The sequence below is a fragment of the Olea europaea genome, unplaced genomic scaffold (genome assembly GCF_002742605.1).
Source record: "Olea europaea var. sylvestris unplaced genomic scaffold, O_europaea_v1 scaffold1511, whole genome shotgun sequence".
Lineage (NCBI taxonomy): Eukaryota > Viridiplantae > Streptophyta > Magnoliopsida > Lamiales > Oleaceae > Olea > Olea europaea.
Window position 1 is genome coordinate 221134 of NW_019232689.1, and position 24263 is coordinate 245396.

The window sequence follows — 24263 nt, forward strand, 5'->3', positions numbered from 1 at the left end:
TCATCAGGAAAAAGGGTCTTCTATTATGGTACGCAAACTAGCACGCTGCCTCTTTTTCTAACTTAGTTTGATTGTGAATTTCTAACCGTACACGTTTTTCTTAATTTAATTAATAAGCAAATTTGTAACTAAGCTATGACTTAATTAAGCGTGTCATAAAGGTCATGTGCATGAATGTGAAACTAAGCACATATCACGCGATTCAGTTCCATTAATTTTAAGCCACACAATATTGACTTTTAAATTTCTAAATAAAGTATAAATATACAAATTTGTGACAAATGATTAATTATTATGAAAAATATCATCTTAAATAAAACCCTATTTGTCATCTGCCACAATAAGATTTTCCATTACGCATTCACACAATAAAATATTATAAACACAAACCAATAATTTTTTTTTAAATTTTAACCATACATTCTTCAAAAAATACTATTCTAAGCTCTTTAATTTCTCCTATAATAAGAGATAAGCAGGCTCTAAATAATTTGTTAAACTGTCACATTCAAAATTTACATAGTTAAAATTTTTGTAATAAAAGAAATATATTACTATAATTACATAGTGTAGAATTGTAGAAGAGAATAGAGAGTAAATGAAAATTAGTACAGCAAGAAGAAATTTATGGCCATGTTTGATCCACATTCTTTCAAAGAAATATATTTTAAATAGTGATTTGATATCATTTTAACATCACATTCTTTAATAAAATAATAGTACATGCAAATTCAAAAAAAAAATTTTAACCACGTATTTCCTATCAATATACTATTCAAAAATGCATTCTTATGAAAATAATGTGGCTCAAACAAGGGCTATATATTAAATTTTAGAGAAGTGCTATTTAATCACATCGAGTTTGCAATCCCAATCTAGTAGCGTTGACGTGACATTAAATGATAAGTGGAATTAAATGACTTATTTAATTTCAACTTTTATTTAACTTATCATCTAGTATCACGTAGACTAAGGTTGCAATTCGGTTAAGACTACATGGCGTTATTCTTAAGTTTATTATGGACAAAGTCATGTCTAGCTCTCAATTAAAAAATATAAAAAAGATGCTTTGACAATAGAATTGAGAAAGTCTTCTAAGAAACTTTGAATAGACAAATGAGAGTAATTAGAAAAAAAAGAAAAAAGAAAAAAAAGAACAGGAATTGACATCTTATCAAACTGATACTATTTTAGTCTTTAAAGGAATTGCAGGCTTAAGCATATTCTTAAAATGCGAAAAATTCTAACAAGTTGAAGATGGAGAAGGAGCCTAGAAGACTGGTTTTTGGTGCAATTCCAATAGTCTTTTTGCTTATCCTCCCTCTGCTTTTTGTTGATTTCTTTTGGGGCAATGTTATTCCATATGATCAGTGTAATTCCAGCTCTTTTTTCGGTTTCTTTTGTTCCATCTTTCTTAATTTATCTATTTATTTACTAATTAAATTCTATGTATCGAAATTAATGGCAGGGATTCAATACTTTTCGGGTTCTGCAACTGCGAATTCCAGATTTGAAGATCAGCAGAAATCATTTGATCATCTCTTAGCAAGACTAGTTAGAGGTAAGTCAAGTCATCATGCTTTTTATACGCTCGACTATATTTATAATTTACGCCACAATTTGATGCAAATATGCGAACAGGAGAAGATAGAAGAAAGCTTGAAGTTACTGGTTTTGCATGTGATACTGCTGTTCATTCTGTTGTGTGTGTTGCAAATCAACCTGTAAGAATCGAGACCAGCACAATGAAAGTTTATATTCCCTCTAATCGAACTTTGCAACAAGAAACTGTGGTTTATCCACATGCAAGACAAGAGGACAAGAATTTTGTTAAGACTCTTACACCAGTTCGTTTGATCTATGGAAACATTACACCGCCGGCTTGCGATTATACACACGATGTTCCTGCTGTGATCTTCTCATCCAAAGGAATGGGAAATGTTTTCCACGAATTCAACGAAATCGTCATCCCTTTGTTCGTCACTACGAGGCAATTCGAATCCCGGGTTTTTTTCATTCTTGAGGATTTTAAACCGTCATTTATGAACAAATATGGCAAGGTTGTGTCTCACTTGTCTAATTATGAAGTGATGAATCCAGCTGCAAATAGAAGTGTGCATTGCTTTCCAGGATTTGTAGTTGGGCTAAAATATCATAACAATCTAGCTTTGAATTTCAGTGATATCCCGGGAGGGTATTCGATGCGTGATTTCAGACATTTTCTCAGAGAAGCATATAATCTGAAGTTCTTGCACGTGTCTGAAATAAAAAGGCCAAGGTTAATCCTTTTGTCTCGTCGAAATACGAGAAGATTTCTCAATGAAGACGAGATGGTTGCGATGATGAAAGAATTGGGATTTCAAGTTATTGTTGTTTCAAGATCAAAGATTATATCGGATTTGAACAAATTTGCAAATATGATCAATTCTTGTAGTGTATTGGTGGGAGCACATGGGGCTGGCCTTACGAACGAAATGTTCTTGCCAGCCGGAGCAGTTATGGTGCAAGTAGAATTACTCGGCCTTGGATGGGCAGCCGACACCTATTATGGCGATCCGGCTCGTGCCATGGATGTGCATTACTTGAAGTACAAGATTGAACCGGAGGAGAGTTCGCTCTTGAAATTGTATGGACGGAATCATTCAGTCATTACTGATCCGGGATATCTCTTTGACAAGGGCGGGTACCGGGCTGCAAGGCAGGTTTATCTCGATATGCAGAATGTAAGGATCAATCTTTCAAGGTTTAGGGAGACAATGGTTGAAGCACTTAGTCTTGTTGCAGACTTGGACTCATAGTGAAAAGCAATTTTTGTTCGTCGTGGAAGTAAATTTTTGAGGTAACAGATCGACAATGACAATATGTATATAAGATTGCACTTTTTATAGATTTTTTTTAAAGTTTCGATTTTTGAAATGTGCTAAGAAAAAAAAGGGATTGTTTAATTTCTTCGAATTTCTACTTAAGTTCTTCGAATTTCTAGTAATTCAACTTGAAATTTTTACTTCATCATCACTGTCAATTATGTTGAGATCTAAATATATAGTTTGTGACTGTTAGTATCATTTAAGTCCTTGCAACCAACATATCCTGTAGCCAAAATGTCAATAGTTGATTTTTAACCTATGAGAAGATGGGTATTTTCGAAATTAAACAAATAAAAATTTTTCTAGATAAAGAAACATTATTTTAAAGTTGGAATCCTGAATTGCAGTCAAGTGTGAAGAAAATATTCAGGCCTCGGGGATAAGGGAAGATCCTTCCAACAAGGGATCTCCTGAATTTCATGTTATTAAAAAATATATGAAGAGAATTGGAAATCTTATATGTATCAATTCATGGTTCAATATGCATATAATTAAAAGAGTTTAGATTTTAGTCAAGGAGATTCATCGTGGTATAAATTTAAATCGTTACCTATTTAAAAGAATTGTATATATTATGTACTTATGCTTCAAGACCTGGCTCGACCAATTAGGATCTAATCAACATAGACTTCCACCTTAGCATGTTCACTAACATTTATTTCGAAGTCTAACTAATCTATATAATCTCAAAATGGAGGAGATAAGTCAAAAGGTAAACATGAAACGAATCAAAACCGATTGTTTACATCGACTCATTTCTCATTTTACTGACTGAAGTATAATAGAATCATCGACCACGCGAGAAAAAAAGGAGGCATAAAATCGATCTGGTCAAACTGGTCTGGGAAACCATAGCAGAAGCCAGAAGATGCAATTCTATGGGGGTACTCCACTCTCGTCTCTATGATTAAAACAATAAGAATTACAATTTACATCATTTAATGACCCTAAAGAGTTCGATGGTTGAAGATGCTAACCATTTAATTTTTTCTAGATTTCACCCCCAAAATATAAACAAAAGTTGAGTCAAAATAACAGCTTCAAAACAGTTATCAAAGTTGCAGAGTTAAATATTTATATTTCTCCTCAATCTCGCCTCCCTGTACAATATGCAAGATCTTGGAGTACCATTAGCATCATTTCCTAGAAATTGACTTCTTAATTTCTTAATTGGACCCTATATAAATATGCACTATTGTATACTAAATTGGGTTACAAAATTCATAGTTTCGAAAAAAGAAATTGCGTCTATAATAACAACTCAAGCATACATGCAAGAGCCACAAAATAAAGATATGTATTTTTATTTGAGATGTCTAGGCATATAGTTCAAACTTCAAAGAATCTGTTTGACAAGAGTTTTGAAAAGTTAGAAGCTACTTTTAAAATTAACAAGTGATTTTTGGACAAGTTCGAATACTTTTCTATAGTACTTCGTTTGCTATAAGAAGTACGATCCTATCAAACGGGTCCAATGGTAGACTATAAAGTAATATGAGAAAGGAAAATCTGCAGCATCGATCCCAACCTATGGGCTTATAGTAATTTCAGCCTCACCCCAAATTTCATTGAGAATAAAAATACTCTGTTTTAAAACAAGTTGCTACAAGTGGTAGATTGAGGACCGATGATGCAATCTTCCCTATAATTCGGCCATATGCAAGGCAAGAAGATTATAATCTTCTCAAAAATGTCACATCGGTAAAGATACTACAGGGTAATACCACGATTCTACCGGCTTGCCAGTACATTCACGTCGTCCCTGTTGTAATATTCTCAACCAGTGACTTCGTAGGAAATGTGTTCCATGAATTATCGCACGTGCAATTTATTCTAGAGGATTACGAGGCCTCATTTGTTAGGAAATATAGCAAGCCTATGTCTTTATTGTCTGCTTACGAGGTGATTAATCCGGCTGCAAATCAAAGCGTTCATTGCTTTCCAGGAGCAATAATTGGGCTTAAGTTTCATGGCCATTTGTCTTTGAATTTCAGTGACAGCCCCGGAGGGCATTCGATGCAGGATTTCAAGCAATTTCTTAGACAGGCATATAATCTCAAGTTTGCGCACGTCTCTGAAATCAGAAGGCCAAATTTAAAACCAGAAGATTCCTAGATGAAGATGAAATGGTTTCCCCGATGGAAGAATTAGGCTTTCGAGTAACTAATTTTGCAAGAAATAACGTGATATCAAACTTAAACAAATTTGCTTCGTGTAATAAACTCGTGCAGAGTCTTCGGGGGAGCTCATGAAGCTGGCTTTACAAATGAATTGTTCTTGCCTGCTGGTGCAGTTCTGGTGCAGATAGAAATAATCGGACTGGAATGGGCTGGAACGACGTATTATGGAGAGCTAACTTTTGAAAGTTTTCGGACGAAATCATACAGTGTTTAAGGACCTCAAATCCTTCAACTTTGCAGTAGGCAGGGAGATGTATCTTAACCATCAGAATGTAAGGATCAATCTTGCGAGGTTTAGGAAGACAATGGTTGAAGCACTTAGTATTTTTGAAAGCTCAAATGTTTAATTTTGAGAATTCATTTACATATGGAACAATAGGAATTAGAGAATTCATGTTCACTACTACTTTTTGATATCACGTTAACTATTTCATTTAAAAGTTTAAGTCAAAATGAAAATCACAGTCTCATATCAAGAAAAATCTCTATAAATCTTGCATGTTTTTAAGTGTTTACTTTACGTTCTACGAATTGATCGATCTCGGTGGAATATATAATTAGTGTTAATTCTCAGCAGAACTTTCATAATGTCACTTCAGTCTCCAAACCTTTTTTTTTTAGCATAGATGGTCATCGAACTCAGAAGATTATTTCAATCAAGTTGATGAGTATATGTTAGTAATAGTTCATTTAATGAATTTGGTGATATGTCTGCCAACGTGATTTATATGGCAAATACAGCAATAACTAAGAGTTAAAAGGCTCAAACAAGTGCTCCAAAATCATAATCTTCTGTAAAATTTGTGTTATCAATGTTATTAATTTCATACGATCAAGACATTTAATCACATGGGTGGATCTAGAAATTTTTTTTAGGACGGGCTAATACACCAAAATAATAATAATAATAATAATAATAATAATAATTTAAAAAAATTAAAAATTCACACATGAAAAATTATGAACAGCCCATCCCCCCAAACCGGCCAATGTTTAACCACATAAGCAACATTATTAGAAGCGTCATTAAACTATTAAATTTATGGAGTGTGCTATGTGTACATAAAAAATTGTACATAATGGTATCCTCACTCACATGGGTGGAGCCCACCTGAATATAAATATGCAAGTGGGCTCCACCTATGTGAGTTGGTGGACATCATTATATACAATTTTTTATGTACAACAAGAATTAATAGATATGTGATGAGTGGCTTAAGTGAAATAAATTTTTAAGTTTAGTGACCATCTATTAAGTTAAAAAAGGCTTGGTGACTAAAATGATACTTTTTTGAAAGTTTAATGAGCAATGGATTTTTTTCAACCCTAATCAAATAACGCATTGACTGCAAATTTTCCCAAATCGTCCCCGCCCCTTAAACCCAAAGCCCTAAAATCTGTCGTCTTTTAGGATTTAGAGAAAGAAAAAACGGTAGAAGATGAGTTTGGTGGCAGGATCCTACGAGCGATTCATATGGGGTTACAGGTTAAAACATCGCCAGAACTTCACCCTTTCTCCACTTTTTACCTTTCCTTCCCACCAATCCACCATCAAGGCCGTCGCAGTATTCGGTTCTGCAGCTGTCTCCGGTGGATATGATGACACCATCAAAATCTACGATCTCACGTCCTCCTCCGAGATCGGTTTCCTCCACCAGTCATCTGCCATCACCTCTCTCTCCTTCTTTGCACCTCCTTCACTCTCTTCCTTCCCTCGAAATCTCTTTGCCACTGATGCTGAAGGTTTTCTCTCAATTTACGATGCCGACCCCTTTGTCCACCTCAAAACCCTTAAAGTTCATAAGAAAGGAGTCAACTCCCTATCCGTCCACCCCTCTGGCCAGCTAGCATTGACGGTAGGCCACGATGAGTGCTTGGCCATGGTCAATTTGGTTAGGGGCAGACGCAGTTTCTACTGCAGGTTAAGCAAAGAGTCATCAATTGTACAATTCAATGAAACCGGTGAAAAATTCTTCATGGTAGCTGATGAGAAAATAAGTATTCACGAATCTGAGGATGCAAAATTAATTTTTGAGCTGGATAATCGGAAAAGAGTCCTTTGTGCAACCCCAGGCAGTGTATGGTTTTCATCTTTTTGTGTATATATTTTCTTTGATATTATTTACTCCATGCTTATTATAAACCCTTTTGGCAGAATGGGATTTTATTTACTGGAGGAGAGGATAGGAATGTGACGGCATGGGATGCAGCCAGTGGGAAAGTGGCATATAGCATTGAAGATGCTCATGCAGCCCGTGTCAAAGGCATTGTTGTATTATCTAAGAGTAGCGATTCAGGGGAGGAGGATCCATACATTGTGGCATCTGCATCGTCTGATGGGGTTATACGCATTTGGGATGTTCGGATGGCTAATAAGGAGAAGACGAATCCACTAGCTGAGGCTAATACCAAATCCAGGCTCACTTGTCTCGCAGGATCATCTATCAAATGTGAGTCTTGAATCAATTCTCAATTTAATGTTAGGTGGTATGAATTTATACAGTGTTAGGTTCCACTAATTAGGTTTAGTGAACTAAGAAGTGATAACCGCTCCCCACCCATCAGTGAATGCCTGTATGATGACTGTTATGGTGTTAGATTGATCAGATTAGGGTTGGCAATGGTTCGGTTATGGGTCGGTTCTGCGAAAATTATAACCGCACCATCAATTTTTTGATCATACCATAACCGCACCATAACCACGTAAATCGGTTCGGTTCTGTTCGTATCTCGGTTCAGCATGGTTCGATTTCGTTAATAACCACGAAAATAAATTATTTTTTATAGGTTCATCCGTCAAATAGATATAAAACAATTTATGAAAAAAGTCAATAAAAACAAAAACACAATATTCCAAACGAAAATGCAAACATTATCAAACAATATTCCAAACGAAAATACAAACATTATCCCAATTTTCAATTGCAAAATACAAATTTAACAAACAATATTATAAATATAACAATACTAAACTTGTCCTTCATTCTTAATTGTTGTGCATCGAAGTTACTTGATTCATTCTTCACCACAAGTCTTACTAGCATAGATCAGCACTCAAAGTTGATTCATATATAGTAAATAAGAAATGTAAGTAGAGAATACAACGATACTGCCTATTCAGAATGGTCTTAACTAAGATTTAAATATAAAAAAAAGTACCTCTTCGTCAACTTCCTACTCGCTAAACGTTGCACAAGCTCTAGAGTATGATGAAGAAGTAGAATTTTTTACACACAATAGAAAAAAAATTAACAATGAAAGGAGCCGTGTGTGAGTTTGTGGTTTGTGGAAAGTAGGTTTGCATTTATATACTGTCATAATAATGCTATTATTATGGGTTAATGGTAAGTGGGCTGGCCAGCTGAGTCAGATAGATGTAATGGGAGGATTTTGTTTTGGGCTAGATAGAAAAGTAGTGTAAAGCCCAATAATCAATTGAATTGTGTGTGTGTGTGTGTGTTTTTTTATCAGGTAATCGGTTCGGTTTCGGTTTCGGTTCAACGGCGTAAATACTATACCCGCACTGCCACAAACCGGTTTATTAAAATCAAAACCATATCCGCCCCATTGCACCATCAGTTTGGTTTATTTCGTCCCATTCGGTTCGATTAACTGCGATTTTCGATTTTGACGGTTCAAATTGACATCCCTAGATCAGATTAGTTAATTTGTCGAGTTATCTTCTAACCTTTGATATAACTCACACTCTTCTTTTTCTCATTTTCAGCTGTGAGACGACTGCGAGTTGAAAATTCTAATCCAGATGAAAATCAGGAGGCAGCCGCTATGGAATCATAATAGCTGTACTGTTCTGGGGATATTCATATATTATGGGTTTTTATCCTCTTCATTCCCTTTCCTCCCTCTCCCTTTAATCCCCATTTGTTTTGTTTTTACTGGACGAACAAATTTTGTTATGCATGTATTAGGGGTTTTTATCTATAACATTATTTTTGACACGTAACAGAGAGGATATATGATACAAGTATCTCCACAGTTGAAATTCAAAAAAAGAAAAATTATTTATTACCCTTTCTGTATTACAGTGTTAGTTGATATAAAATGCGTGAGACAGCACATTTTATTGCTGTGGAAGCAGCGGAAAAATTCGAGCATTTTTGAGATTGGCTTTGCCTGGTGATCCCTTATGGAAATTTTTTTGAGACCCATTTATCCAGATTGAAGCTAAGGAAGATTAGGCATTGACTTCTTAATCTATATATCTCATAGAAATATGACAACTTGAGGCTAAAGGATGATTGCTGTTCTTACAAAGAAATTGTCTATCTTGGTTATCGAATTCAAATCAGTCTGAGAAGGATTCTGAGTCAGCATTCTAAGGTTTAAGTTGAAGTATATAGTAATATATGTGTATTCCCAACCCATCTACTTGATATATGTTTGTCATAGATCAACCATTTGCTATACTGATATTAGTCAAAATGAGAAAAAAATAGTAGTTAACGGTATATTATAATTGCCAAGGTATTTTAAACTAAGACGAGACATTCCCCGCCTTGAGCACTGTTACAATTACTGTAGAAGTCATTGACAAAAGAAATATTGGTGCGCCACCAATGGATGAAAGTGATAAAAAACGATTTCCCTTTCATTTTTTCTTTGGATATTCCCTGGGTCCAAATATAGTTGATCCAATTCTCACATTGGTACTGCCCATTTCAATCTGCAATTATCAAAAGGATGTCATTCTTTCAAATATATATGTAGCACAAGGTGCCGAACTAGTAATTTAAGACTATTACGTCGTAAAATCAAGCAAAAAGTAGAAACTAGGCTCCAATGAAAATTAGTTGGTAATATACCGTTGTGGTCTTCTTAATTATGTTAACATAGTAAATTTGATAACCAGATCCTGGGCTTACCGCAAGTTCAAAATCGCCAGACATTCCCATTGATAACTCACATTGGGATTCTGCCATTCCAAGCACCTTGCATACCTTGGATCTACAGTCTAATAGAGTCTGTTGCATTAGAATGCAACAAAAAATGGATCAGAACCAATAATAATCAGTAAGCAAGGTCGCAGAAAATATAAAACCCTTCCAAGACAGCTGCTCATTGATAACACAAATTAATTGCATACTAGAGTAACAAATTCCTCCTTCTCCTTCTTCAGGTATAAGAGTTCTAAAGATGTAGAAAAAATAAAACGAATAGATTCATAAATCAAGGGCAATATTGTTCAACGATAAGAAAAGTAAGTATAACTTGAAGTCATAGTTAAATATTCATTTTAACCACACATTCATACCTACTACCCTTTACCCACTTAATATCCACACATTTCGTGGAACATGCACAAATATTATTTCTTCACAAAATTCAAGAAGCCTGGGGAGTCTTCTACTAGTGCGCATCAAGATAAAATCAATGCCCAACCAAATTCCCAGAACAAATGAGGAATATCACCTTGAAGTTTTCAGGAGTTGATGTGTAGTCAGGCATCCCTATTGTCATTAAACCAGAGAACTCGAGATTTGGGCAACCTAGCTTGACATGCTTTACAAGATCTACACAATCTGTAGGATTCACACCAGATTTTGCTGCAAATGATAAATCAATTTAGCTCCAAAGTTGGTCCCTATATCGGGTGAATAAAGAAGGCAACATTTTTTTGTAAACACTTGCTAGTCAAATCATATCATATACATACAAATGAACCTGGACTAAGGAATGTTAGGCGCAGTTGGAATCTGTTATAGTAACCAGGGAATGTTAAGCAATAACTACGGCTGCTAGTCAACGTTCTGAATAACTCAAACATTTTTACCTTATCTCTCAAGTCCACAAAACTCTCCCACACAGTTTTGCAATTGAACAAAAGAACATTCGTAATTTTATTACTCACATTCTTCTCCACTGGTATTAACTTGAACTGAGACCTTCAAAGGCTGCCTCCCGATGTTTGAAACTGCACGGTCCAGATGATTGGCAAGCTGTGGATCAGAGACGATGTAAGTACTGTCATTTTGAATGATGAACCAAGTTAAATCCCATTTTTATTTCAGTGTATTAATCTAGCAATCAAGGTCAAAATAGCTCATAATAGTAACTAGTAAGACGGAGACTACTAAAAGGCCACAGCATGAAAACATAAAACCAAACGACACAAAGGCATTTTATAATAATTATTCCTTCTCTTAAAAAAAAATCCAAATTACTTTGCTAAACAACAATTAACTAATTAACCTAAATTACAATATGCAAGGTTAAGTCGCGCTCAGGCCATAAAATATGTATAGGATTGTCTGAATTATTTTCATCTGGCAATCACACTAGCCCATTACCAAGCATTCATCAAAATAACTCAAATTATAACTCAAAATCCGGCATCATAAATCAGAAGCCACTGCCAGAAACTTTTAACCCTTTTACAATAACAGCGTGTTTGATACATAGTAGCACATAAGACTGAAAATTATGTCCATATTTAATAGTTTATATTGTCCAGGAAAATCCACTGAACCAATCAAGCTATAACAATGCAATATTACCTTCACATTGTCTACGCCTTCAACCATATCTAAATTTGGGACAGCAGCTGCACACGATTGAGAAAAAGAACATGTAACATAAATCTTCCAGGGATCATCTATTTTCCTTCTGTTGGGTAAATTAAGAAGCATTAAAGTGGAAATTAATTCATACTCAATAGAGTTTTCACTTTATTGCTCTGCAAATGCCCAATAAAATGCCAAGTAATGTCCTCCGGCAGCTGCAATTTTACAACAAAATACCTAATTTTAAACAAGAACAGAAAAAAGTAATCCCAATTAGGTTTCTAGAATTAGTGTGAACCTGAGGGGCTTTTTCAACAATTTCTTGGACATAATTTTCACCAAAGCACCGGTGACCTGCGTCATAGACTTGTTGGATGAGGGAGACGGGTTTGGTCTTGCCGACAGCCACCACCCTCACGTCACCGGAAGAACGGCCGGACCTCTCTGCCGCCTGCCGGACTCGGTGAAATACCGCCCGAAGCGCCGTTACAGCTGCCCCCTCCACTGCCGGGGCCGCCATTAATGATTTTTTTGGTTTTTATTTCACCTTTTGAGTTTTAGATTTTTTATTACAGATATGGCCATACCACACTTCAATCGCAGGGATCTTTCTGGTGAAATACAAACCTCGAAAAATATGAGGTCGAGAGTTGAATAGAAGTTAAAAAAATTTAATTAAGCCTTTGTTTGAGTCAGGTTATTTTTTTTTTTTTAAATATATTTTTAAATAATGAATTGATAAAATATACGTGATTAAAAAAGAAAAAAAATTTGAATTTACGTGTAATATTATTCTATTGAAAAATATATGATTGAAATAATATCAAATTACTGTTTAAAAATGTATTTTTTTCAAATAATTTAGATCAAATAGGGCCTAAAGTTGCTTTTATTTGAAATCTTGCCAACAAGCTCTTAACATGTGTCCGAGGAAGTTAAAAAAATTTAATTAAGCCTTTGTTTGAGTCAGGTTATTTTTTTTTTAAATATATTTTTAAATAATGAATTGATAAAATATACGTGATTAAAAAAGAAAAAAAATTTGAATTTACGTGTAATATTATTCTATTGAAAAATATATGATTGAAATAATATCAAATTACTGTTCAAAAATGTATTTTTTTTCAAATAATTTAGATCAAATAGGGCCTAAAGTTGCTTTTATTTGAAATCTTGCCAACAAGCTCTTAACATGTGTCCGAACCCATTATCATTTCAAAAATCATATTTTAATTTTAGAGGAAATTACACTGTTCCCGATGTTTTAACTTTACAGTGCAAAAATCTGGTATGAACTTTTGTTATTCACAAATCTGGGATGAATATGATAATTAAATATCTCCCCCAATTCCAACCCTAACCATTTCAATTCTCCCCCTCTCTCTCCATCTTCATTTCCAGATACCAATGCTTATATATGTTATGACATAGAAAGTGGCACCAGAACAACCATCCGGTGACGGCACTAACCACAACCATCCGACGACAACATCACCATTATTGTCGATGCTTTGAGATCGGCGTTGCTCGACGACTGATTTTGGAGATTTATTTTGAGAGATTTTGAGGCAGTGGCAGTGGCTTGTTGGATCTGGTGGTGTGTTCAGATCTGGATGATGGTGGTGGTGATATTTGTGTGGTTTGCAGCGGTGGTCGTGTTGTCGGTGGAGATGTTGATTTGTTGTTGTTGGTGTTTTTCGTGGTGGTGGTCAGGGTGATTTTCCATCAAACTGGGTATTTGTTAGTGTGTGTGGTGGTTCCTAGTGACGGAGGTGGTGGTTATTGGTTGTGGTTGCCTTGATTTTTGTTTTTGTTGGTGTTGGTGTTGGCATCGATAACGGGGTGAGTGTGGTTGCAAGTGCCCGTGACGTCAATGACTGTGCGATAGTGGTAGTGGTGATAGTCTGTGACCACTATTTGAGGTGAGAGTGGTGGCAAGTGGCCGTGATGGCAGTGGCAGGGCGATAGTGTTAGTGACGGTGGTCTGTGACCACTATTTGACTTATGTGACCATCTATGACCAAATATTTAACTATCATTAATAAATTTGAAAATATGTGACCTATAAGTTTTTAGATCTGTGACCACCGAAATAAATTATGAAATATAAATTTTTAAATCTGTGACAATCGAAATAATCTGTGACTAATTAATTGAATGATATGTGACTAATAAATAAATTATGACCTAAAATTTTGTATCTGTGACTATTAGTTCTATAACTGTGACCTTATTATATTTAATTAATAAAGTATTTTTAATTAATAAATAAATATCTGATTTTTGCACTTTTAAACTTAGAACTTGAAAATTGAATTGGTGTAAATAATACACCGTCTGTGACAATCGAAATAATCTGTGACTAATTAATTGAATGATATGTGACTAATAAATAAATTATGACCTAAAATTTTGTATCTGTGACTATTAGTTCTATAACTGTGACCTTATTATATTTAATTAATAAAGTATTTTTAATTAATAAATAAATATCTGATTTTTGCACTTTTAAACTTAGAACTTGAAAATTGAATTGGTGTAAATAATACACCTGAGTTATGAATTTTTCCCATAATTTTATTCTTCAAAAATTAACAGTCTATTTGAGCCCATTTTATGATAAGAATACATTTTTGAAATGGTAGATTGTAAAAAACGCGTAATTGAAAAATAAGAAAAAAAATTGATTTGTATGTAATGTTATTTTATTGAAAAATATGTAATTAAAAAAAAGAAAAATATATTTTAAAAATAATAGGGGATCACACAAGGACTGAGTATATACTGAACCCCCTTTATTTTGTAACTCACTCCCAAGTCGAAATTCACACCCACAGAACCACAACTATCGCCTGCTACCATTGGTCGTCGCCACCATCACTTCAACCATTACTGCTATGGTTTGCAATGCGCCACGAGATGGCTCGCCACGTTTTGCCAAACGTGTGTTGATGCAAGGAGAAATTATGTGATCGTAAATTGTATGTTATCGTGATATTGACGTATATTAAATATCACATTAAGTGAGAATCAAGTTTTAGACGATTATAACTTTACTACAATTCAATTATTTTAATAATACTTTACTTTTCATTTTTCATATATAATAAATATTATAAATTTCTTGATCATGTATGAATTTTGTGTTATTAATTATTAATTAATTAAGATTTACATTAATCCAGACATAATTAATCATGATTTGATTAATCTTAATTTACATGAATATAGAGTTATAGGATGAATTTATTTCTATTCATATATCTATATATTTTAATGGTGTTTAAATTCATGTATTATCAATTAATTCATGTATTATTTCATCATAAATTTTTTTTTTGAATAATTGAAGTTAAGTTTTGAAAGTACAACTTTCATCTCTTAAATTTCTATTTTATATTTTACTTTCTTCCATATTCTATTTATGTCGCAACAGATCGAAATCAAGGCCTATTATATCAAATATTACTTTTACAACACTTATAAAGTATTCCAAAATTACATGTAACACACGTTCAACTTTGATTAGTTAATTAATAATTCACAAAATTGTTATAAATGTGACTACATGATTTTGGAAACTTTTTCATAATTTTTTTTTTTTTTAAGTGTATCTCGAAAACTTTATAATTTTGAATTTTGCCTTTTGTAGAATTAAGTACTTGTTAATTGTTAGAAATTGATTTTGAGCCTATTGGGCATGGTTTTTAAAAGGGTTTTTGAAATAAGAAGTTGCTTGAATAAATTTATAAAAGTGTTTATCTTATTAGAAGAACTTTTAGTGCAAACTAGTTTAATGTAATTTCCTCAGAAAACGTTTCTTGTAGAAAATAGAAATAATAACGTAATCCCTGCCAAACGAGTCCTTGTAATCAGTTTTCCTCCATACTCATTTTTAACCAAATATTCTTACAAAAAATAATTCTTTGACATTTTTTCATAACTTTTCCTCACTTTAAATCATATATTCTCCAAAAAAATAAAAATAAAAATCTTTTCAAATAATCTCTCCCAAACAAACACCAAAATATGTTTGTTGATCTTTCACATCTGTATAGACAGTCCACGGCCTCGCTCTCTTGTTTTATAAGTTTAACTAGGAGTAGGTGAAAAATTGATTAAGCTGAAATAAGCAATTATTTTTAGATAACTCAAACTCGTGACGTCAATGACTGTGCGATAGTGGTAGTGGTGATAGTCTGTGACCACTATTTGAGGTGAGAGTGGTGGCAAGTGGCCGTGATGGCAGTGGCAGTGCGATAGTGTTAGTAACGGTGGTCTGTGACCACTATTTGACTTATGTGACCAAATATTTAACTATCATTAACAAATTTGAAAATATGTGACCTATAAGTTTTTAGATCTGTGACCACCGAAATAAATTATGAAATATAAATTTTTAAATCTGTGACAATCGAAATAATCTGTGACTAATTAATTGAATGATATGTGACTAATAAATAAATTATGACCTAAAATTTTGTATCTGTGACTATTAGTTCTATAACTGTGACCTTATTATATTTAATTAATAAAGTATTTTTAATTAATAAATAAATATCTGATTTTTGCACTTTTAAACTTAGAACTTGAAAATTGAATTGGTGTAAATAATACACCGGAGTTATGAATTTTTCCCATAATTTTATTCTTCAAAAATTAACAGTCTATTTGAGCCCATTTTATGATAAGAATACATTTTTGAAATGGTAGATTGTAAAAAACGCGTAATTGAAAAATAAGAAAAAAAATTGATTTGTATGTAATGTTATTTTATTGAAAAATATGTAATTAAAAAAAAGAAAAATATATTTTAAAAATAATAGGGGATCACACAAGGACTGAGTATATACTGAACCCCCTTTATTTTGTAACTCACTCCCAAGTCGAAATTCACACCCACAGAACCACAACTATCGAATGCTACCATTGGTCGTCGCCACCATCACTTCAACCATTACTGCTATGGTTTGCAGTGCGCCACGAGATGGCTCGCCACGTTTTGCCAAACGTGTGTTGATGCAAGGAGAAATTATGTGATCGTAAATTGTATGTTATCGTGATATTGACGTATATTAAATATCACATTAAGTGAGAATCAAGTTTTAGACGATTATAACTTTACTACAATTCAATTATTTTAATAATACTTTACTTTTCATTTTTCATATATAATAAATATTATAAATTTCTTGATCATGTATGAATTTTGTGTTATTAATTATTAATTAATTAAGATTTACATTAATCCAGACATAATTAATCATGATTTGATTAATCTTAATTTACATGAATATAGAGTTATAGGATGAATTTATTTCTATTCATATATCTATATATTTTAATGGTGTTTAAATTCATGTATTATCAATTAATTCATGTATTATTTCATCATAAATTTTTTTTTTGAATAATTGAAGTTAAGTTTTGAAAGTACAACTTTCATCTCTTAAATTTCTATTTTATATTTTACTTTCTTCCATATTCTATTTATGTCGCAACAGATCGAAATCAAGGCCTATTATATCAAATATTACTTTTACAACACTTATAAAGTATTCCAAAATTACATGTAACACACGTTCAACTTTGATTAGTTAATTAATAATTCACAAAATTGTTATAAATGTGACTACATGATTTTGGAAACTTTTTCATAATTTTTTTTTTTTTTAAGTGTATCTCGAAAACTTTATAATTTTGAATTTTGCCTTTTGTAGAATTAAGTACTTGTTAATTGTTAGAAATTGATTTTGAGCCTATTGGGCATGGTTTTTAAAAGGGTTTTTGAAATAAGAAGTTGCTTGAATAAATTTATAAAAGTGTTTATCTTATTAGAAGAACTTTTAGTGCAAACTAGTTTAATGTAATTTCCTCAGAAAACGTTTCTTGTAGAAAATAGAAATAATAACGTAATCCCTGCCAAACGAGTCCTTGTAATCAGTTTTCCTCCATACTCATTTTTAACCAAATATTCTTACAAAAAATAATTCTTTGACATTTTTTCATAACTTTTCCTCACTTTAAATCATATATTCTCCAAAAAAATAAAAATAAAAATCTTTTCAAATAATCTCTCCCAAACAAACACCAAAATATGTTTGTTGATCTTTCACATCTGTATAGACAGTCCACGGCCTCGCTCTCTTGTTTTATAAGTTTAACTAGGAGTAGGTGAAAAATTGATTAAGCTGAAATAAGCAATTATTTTTAGATAACTCAAACTCCAAAAAATTCTTATATGAAGATCATATGTCTCAATTCATGTCCCTCGAGTTGATTTAAAACCCATATTGGGCATAGAAAAATTGACTTTGTGTAATTGACCCTATGATAACAAGGCAACACAGGAGAAATAAAATTATGAGTATGAAATATACTATTATTAAAAGTTATGTTTGATCAATTTATAAGTTTAAAAAGTTCGTCAAATAGGTCCTTAATATTCTTTGGCACATTTTTCCTCTTCTCTACTTCTAGAATCCACCATTAAGTAGCAAGGAAAGACTTCTTCATAGAAAATTATCACGACAGGAACTTTACGTGACATTATAGAATGCAGGTATGTATTTTAAAAATAACGTTATTTTTTAATGATTACAATTAACACCGACTAATCTATGACTTCTTCTTTTATAAATTCTCGTCTTGTCCTTTATCTCGACTATCGGGCAAATGTCATTTTTATCTCAATCCTACTTGTTAGAGCGAAAACACGGTCATATATATTGGTGTTTAAGCCAAGTTGATCAGATTGAAAGGGAAATTGTCAAAAATAATGGCTAAATGATTTTTATCTTCTAGTTAAAAATTGACTTTGGATGCCATATGGGCTAGTTTAATTGTCGTTTCTCCATGAGAATTTGATCAAATAATCAATGCAAGGTTACCCTTTTCCATCGGGCAAGAATATTTTAGCTGTTTGTTCGTTTTGTTTGGAAGAATTTTATTTATATATTTATTATTATTATTATTATTTATCATCTTGAGTTTACTGGAAGAAATTTATAATAGCTATATAATATTCTTGAAGAGTTTATCGTCTAATTCGTCTTGATAATTTTGATTATTTAAATATATTTTCATATTTATACTTCACTAGTTTTTCTTCATCTCAATTTTAAGTTTAGCTATATAATATTCTTGAAGGGTTTATCACCTAATTCGTCTTGATAATTTTGATTATTTAGATATATTTTTATATTTATATTTCACTAGTTTTTCTTCATCTCAATTTTAATTTTGTTTTGTCGAATAGCATAACTTAGTTATAGTGAGATTGATTGAAGCAACATATTTGATCAATTATTTATTAGTAATTTATTTGTTTTTCATTAACAAATATTGAGCACTTGTTTGATTCTCATTATTTTGAAAATACATTTTCCTCTCCCTTTTTCTTTTTCAATCACATATTTTTTAATAAAATAAGATTACACTAAAATTCAAAACTTTCTCATATTACATACATTCTTTGTCTACCCACTATTTCAAAATGCATTCATAACTAAAAATAAGGCTTAAATATGCTATCAGAATATAATAAGTTACACAAAAACCTTAATGAATTTTTGAGAAATTCTTTTATATTTTTAAAGTGATTTGTTAAGATAGCGAGTTTATAATAATTAAAAGATGTCGAACTTCAATTCGATTTCTCCAGAACAGTTGAAACGACACTATGATAGAATAACAGATTTGAATAAAAATTTATGTCAATTTGATTATGTGAGACTTTGTCCGGAAATTACAAAATAGGAAAAATCATATTTTTGGGTTTGAGCTAAATTAATCGGGCAGCAAATTTATTTACAAAAAAAATTAAATAATTTGACTTATTTAAAATGAATAAATTAAAAAATTATGAAGATTAGGTTATTCGGTTCTTGATTTAGAATTGAGAATTAAGCTGAACTCGTCAGTTCTCGACTCAAATACCTATTTGAATACTTAATTTAAGAAAAATAGCTCGATTGGATTAGTTCGGATCGAGTCGGATTTAATTTGAGAATTTTGTCCAGCGTTATTGAAAAGTATTTTATTGTGAAATTAATTGCCAAAGACTCACCTTCCCAGTCAATGCACTGCGAAATAAATGAATGAAGAAAATAAATAAATTATATATTTATTTGGTTTTGCCGTACTAAATTGTGAGTTGATTTTTATTAGGTTCCTATTCCCCGGTCGTTTCCTGTAACGTGGAATGCGCCGGGCGAATCGGGGAGGTGAATATGTGGGAGAATGAGTCAAACTCGTTTCTCACACACCATCCCTCACTCGTTCGGTCCAACTTACTCCCTTTCATTTTTATTTATTTTTTCATTTCCCATGGATATTAAAACCTATTCAACTTCGGAGTTCAATAAGACTTACATACACACTCAAAGATCTGAGAAACTCATTTTCTATCATCTTTAATTTGGACAGAGAAAAAGTGGGAGACTCTCTATTGAAGACCAAGTTTTTCTTTTTTCTTTTCTTTTTTTGTGCATTTTGATCTCGCATGTAAATATGGACGGTTCCCGTGATCATGATCAAAAGGTGATTATCAACTCTTTTGATGATTATGGAGAGAAAAGGGTTGTCAATGAAATGGATTTCTTTGCTGATAAGAATTGTTCGAAGGAAGCATCAACAACGTTTGAATTCAAGAAAGAGAGTAAATTTGATGGTGTTGAACAAGAACTTCATCTTAACTTGAGCGTATGACAGTTATTAATCTTAATATGTACTATGAAAACATTTTCTCCCCTCGAAAATCAAAGGTTTTATTTTTTGTTTTTATTCGTTGATGTCTTTCATGATTTTATAGACTGGTTTGAATCTTCTGACGACAAACGTTCCGACCAGTGACAAGTCTACTGTGGATTATACTGAATCGCCCAGAATTTCCATTGAAGTAAGTTTTAAGGATACATTTTACATCAAATAACGATCTTCTTAACAAGGTTACTCTTTTAAGATGGATTCTGGTACAGTGTGTAGCTATCAAGTCAGAGCTCGATCGTGTGAGCACGGAGAATGAAAGATTAAGAGCTACACTGAATCAAATAAACAGTAAAAATTATTCTTTACAAATGCAAATTGGAGCACTCTTACAGCATCAACAAAATATAAAAGGTGCAACCACAGTAGATCAAAAGGTTGGTACAAATACACAGTTTAGTCTTATTCAGTATTGAACTAAAAGAGGTAATTTTGATCTTATTTTACTGTGATATTTTGATAGATTATTGATGATAAAGATAAACGTTCACATTCAGTATTAAATGGTATGGAAGAGAAGTCAATGGCTGATGAATTGCAGAAGAATTTTCAGACAAAAATACAGATAGAAAAAAGCCCAGAAAAGAAATTTCAAGAATTGATTCCAAATAAAGTTCCAAAATTTCATTCTTCTTCCAAGGATATGGATCAAGCTGAAGAAGCCACTATTAAAAAGGCCCGTGTCTCGGTTCGAGCACGATCAGAGACACCTATGGTAAGTCTAAACAAGAACACAATAAAAAAAATTAAAATCTTGTCTATTATATATATATAAATATAAATCATCTTTTCGTATTCATTAATGAGCTCTTTTGTCACCCGGTCTTGATTTAGTGAAGAAATATTCTTATTGAGCTTTTTACTCAGATCTCTGATGGATGCCAGTGGAGAAAATATGGGCAAAAAATGGCAAAAGGAAACCCCTGCCCTCGAGCTTATTATCGATGTACCATGGCAGTTGGTTGTCCCGTACGCAAACAAGTAGGGTTAATCGCTCTATTACTGATGCTTTTCTTTCCATGATCAATTGATTTAATTTACATCTTTTGAATCGTATTAATATGGAATCAACTCTTCTAAAAAGCTTTGAACTTTTTATTTAGGGTTCTTTGAACTTTTAACAAAATTTTAGGTTTTTTACTATTTTTAATCTATTAATTATAAGATGTTCATTGAACTTAAACTTTGTTTCGGGTCGGTTTCCTTGTCCGCTTCCGTTAGTTTAACTAGCCCCACTTTGGTAGAGACTATAACCTAAACTTAAATTTAAGTCAAAATCAAAAAATAATTTTAACCATATATTTCACGGGATCCATATCTTTTCAACCATACATTTCATTAACTTTTATCAAAATCTATTGAGAATTTAATTTAATCCCCTCCAAAAATAAGCTTAACAGCAAATGTGAAATGAACTCAACTAAGCTATTAGTTAGTGTTAACTTCACTAAAGAACATAGATGGAAGGACTAATTAAATTATAACAAAGATTGAGTTAAATGACCAGCTTAAAAATCAAAGTTTAAGTTTAATAATCAACTTAAAATATGATAAGATTCCATGATTAATGTCACCAACTTTCGATTTGCATTGAACAGTTTTGTCCCCAATGTTGGAGAAAATTCACCGGATTGCCGTAGAGATCACAAAATATGAATCGAAAATGCCAATAACAAGATAATCTTGAACTTGTATCGATGGATGTCTTTAACACGATATCGTTGTCCTCAAACGATATTTGCCCCTCCTTCTTATGAATTTGAGATGCTTTGAAGGTTGTTGGCAAATGGTTTGCAGGATTATAACAAGTCTTGCAAGAATTTAAACACCAAAACACAAGTGTAAATCCTAGAAAACTTGAAGAACACAAAGAATAAATATGAATATGGCTTTTAAAGACTTTGATCTTTGATATTAGTAATAATATGGAACCTTGATTTTTTTTTTTTTTTATAATGTTTTTTGCCTTCAACATGGATCCAATATATATAGACGTACATCACATTCATAAAATAGTACCCAAATTTAAAGCCAAAAGTCACCAATTTTGAATTTACAACAGGAGAAAACAGCCCTCCAATGGCCACGTTATTGTACCATGCGGTCGCATGGTTTGCCGGTGCCGAGACCATTTGGTCTTGGCATTAGGCCATGCGACAGCATGACTATATGCCATGCGGTCGCATGGACCCTCCTTTTTTCATTTTTTTTGTTGGTTTTGAACAACATTATCATATCAATTCCCCACTTGTTCAAAATTAACAAGTCTCATATTCATAATATACGATACTCATGCATAAGAATTAGATATCTTTCAATTTGAATCTAATTATAGTGTAATTCAAACAAAGTATAGTCGGAATCAAAGGTAGCGAGTAGCTTTGAACCAGTTATTCCATATGACAATACCGGTAAGAACACACACACGAGTACCACGTGTTCTCAAGTTCCTCATAACCCGCTTAGCGCTTTTATGGCCTTGCGCTTATTATTTTCAACAATCTTTTAAAAGAGAAACTCCAACTCTCTATTAAGGTGGCACCACCTTGAAGATTGTTTAGGTGAAGTTCTTCCAGTACTTTTGTAACTTTTAGAGGTACTTGTGTTTTAGTACTGAACTTTATTAAGAACTTAAGCTCAACCCTTACATCAGTAACAACCAGCATTATTTTCATTAAGATAGGGTTATCACACGAGTACCACGTGTTCTCAAGTTCCTCATAACCCGCTTAGCGCTTTTATGGCCTTGCGCTTATTATTTTCAACAATCTTTTAAAAGAGAAACTCCAACTCTCTATTAAGGTGGCACCACCTTGAAGATTGTTTAGGTGAAGTTCTTCCAGTACTTTTGTAACTTTTAGAGGTACTTGTGTTTTAGTACTGAACTTTATTAAGAACTTAAGCTCAACCCTTACATCAGTAACAACCAGCATTATTTTCATTAAGATAGGGTTATCATAGATTTAAATAATGCTGCAACCATCCACATATAGAATGACTTGTTAGTACCCTTTGAACTCGTAGATTACCTTTTGAGTAATGACAGGTAGGGTTACCATCATTGGTGGATCTTTTTAGTTAAAGAGTTTCAACCCCATCTTACTCAAAGTGGATGCCACTAAATCTCTATTTAGTGCTTTAGTTAAAGGATTCGATAAATTTTCAATTGATTTTACATAATTTAAGGAAATTATTTCATCCTTGATTAACTTCCTTATATAGTCATGTCTAAGACTCATGTGTCTAGATTTTCCATTGTATATCTCATTATATGCTTTTGCTAATGTTACTTGACTATCACACATGATAAATATTGAAGAAATATTCTTTGATCCCAAAAGTATCTCATAAAGGAGATCCTTAAGCCACTCAGCCTCTTTCCCTGTATCCGATAGGGTTACAAATCCAGATTCCATGGTCGAGTGTGTTCAACATGTTTGTTTCTTTGATTTTCAAGAAACAGCACCTCCTCCAAGAGTGAACGCCCAACCCGTAGTGGATTTACTCTCACCCGCGCTAGATATCCAACTAGCGTCGGTAAATCCTTCCAATACCGTCGGAAATTTAGTATATTGCATGCCCAGGTTCTTGGTTTTCTTTAAGTATCCAAGAACTCTTCTTATGGCCTTCTAATGATTATTACTTGTATTGCTAGTAAACCTGCTAAGTTTACTTATGGTATAGGCTATGTCGGGTCTTGTGCATTAAACTGCATACATAAGACTTCTGATTGTACTAGCATATTCCAATTGAGCAATCGCCCTTCCATCATTCTTTACAAGTTTTGAGCTTGGGTTAACCGGGGTACTATATTCTTTTATGTTCAAGTGTTTGAACTTGTTTATCACATTCTCAATATAATGTGATTGACTTAGGTGATAACCCCCACTAGTCTTTGTGACTTTGATACCTAAAATGGTATCCACTTG

The 24263-nt window shown here is 32.8% G+C and overlaps 4 protein-coding genes and 1 pseudogene across 4 annotated transcripts in view; 4 read left to right on the forward strand and 1 right to left on the reverse strand.

Moving 5' to 3' along the window:
* Positions 1-1146: 1146 nt before the first annotated feature.
* On the forward strand, positions 1147-3009 carry LOC111376503 (protein O-linked-mannose beta-1,4-N-acetylglucosaminyltransferase 2-like). Its single transcript, XM_022999466.1, has 3 exons — positions 1147-1372; positions 1469-1561; positions 1642-3009. Exons 1-3 carry the CDS (start codon positions 1258-1260, stop codon positions 2796-2798), a joined length of 1365 nt encoding a protein of 454 aa, XP_022855234.1. The 5' UTR covers positions 1147-1257; the 3' UTR covers positions 2799-3009.
* Positions 3010-3133: 124 nt separating this feature from the next.
* LOC111376515 lies at positions 3134-5394 on the forward strand (annotated as a pseudogene).
* Positions 5395-6420: 1026 nt separating this feature from the next.
* On the forward strand, positions 6421-9032 carry LOC111376504 (p21-activated protein kinase-interacting protein 1-like). The gene is made up of 3 exons (XM_022999467.1): positions 6421-7125; positions 7203-7497; positions 8775-9032. The coding sequence occupies exons 1-3, from the start codon at positions 6487-6489 to the stop codon at positions 8843-8845; spliced, it is 1005 nt and encodes a 334-aa protein (XP_022855235.1). The 5' UTR covers positions 6421-6486; the 3' UTR covers positions 8846-9032.
* Positions 9033-9490: 458 nt separating this feature from the next.
* Positions 9491-12210, reverse strand: LOC111376505 (pyridoxal phosphate homeostasis protein-like). The gene is made up of 7 exons (XM_022999468.1): positions 11867-12210; positions 11717-11783; positions 11563-11609; positions 10917-11004; positions 10478-10611; positions 9931-10029; positions 9491-9731 (listed from the first exon to the last, which is right to left on the reverse strand). The coding sequence occupies exons 1-7, from the start codon at positions 12086-12088 to the stop codon at positions 9657-9659; spliced, it is 732 nt and encodes a 243-aa protein (XP_022855236.1). The 5' UTR covers positions 12089-12210; the 3' UTR covers positions 9491-9656.
* Positions 12211-19782: 7572 nt separating this feature from the next.
* LOC111376506 (WRKY transcription factor 6-like) overlaps positions 19783-24263 on the forward strand; it is a 6538-nt gene continuing 2057 nt past the window's right edge. Inside the window, exons 1-5 of the mRNA XM_022999469.1 lie at positions 19783-20271; positions 20381-20467; positions 20547-20711; positions 20798-21049; positions 21202-21315. Of these exons, the coding sequence (XP_022855237.1) occupies positions 20080-20271; positions 20381-20467; positions 20547-20711; positions 20798-21049; positions 21202-21315 (810 nt within the window). The 5' untranslated portion in view covers positions 19783-20079. The remainder of the gene's footprint in view (positions 20272-20380; positions 20468-20546; positions 20712-20797; positions 21050-21201; positions 21316-24263) is intronic.

Bases quoted from the DNA above. Each gene is read 5' to 3' on its own strand.
- LOC111376504 (XM_022999467.1), top strand. From the start codon at position 6,487: ATGAGTTTGGTGGCAGGATCCTACGAGCGATTCATATGGGGTTACAGG. The intron at 7,126-7,202 runs GTATGGTTTTCA...CCCTTTTGGCAG, and splicing joins TTTGTGCAACCCCAGGCAGT to AATGGGATTTTATTTACTGG. The intron at 7,498-8,774 runs GTGAGTCTTGAA...TCTCATTTTCAG, and splicing joins CGCAGGATCATCTATCAAAT to CTGTGAGACGACTGCGAGTT.
- LOC111376505 (XM_022999468.1), bottom strand. From the start codon at position 12,088: ATGGCGGCCCCGGCAGTGGAGGGGGCAGCTGTAACGGCGCTTCGGGCG. The intron at 11,005-11,562 runs GTAATATTGCAT...TCTGATCCACAG, and splicing joins AAGGCGTAGACAATGTGAAG to CTTGCCAATCATCTGGACCG. The intron at 10,030-10,477 runs GTGATATTCCTC...CTAATGCAACAG, and splicing joins CAACTCCTGAAAACTTCAAG to ACTCTATTAGACTGTAGATC.
- LOC111376503 (XM_022999466.1), top strand. From the start codon at position 1,258: ATGGAGAAGGAGCCTAGAAGACTGGTTTTTGGTGCAATTCCAATAGTC. The intron at 1,373-1,468 runs GTAATTCCAGCT...AATTAATGGCAG, and splicing joins TGTTATTCCATATGATCAGT to GGATTCAATACTTTTCGGGT. The intron at 1,562-1,641 runs GTAAGTCAAGTC...ATATGCGAACAG, and splicing joins CTTAGCAAGACTAGTTAGAG to GAGAAGATAGAAGAAAGCTT.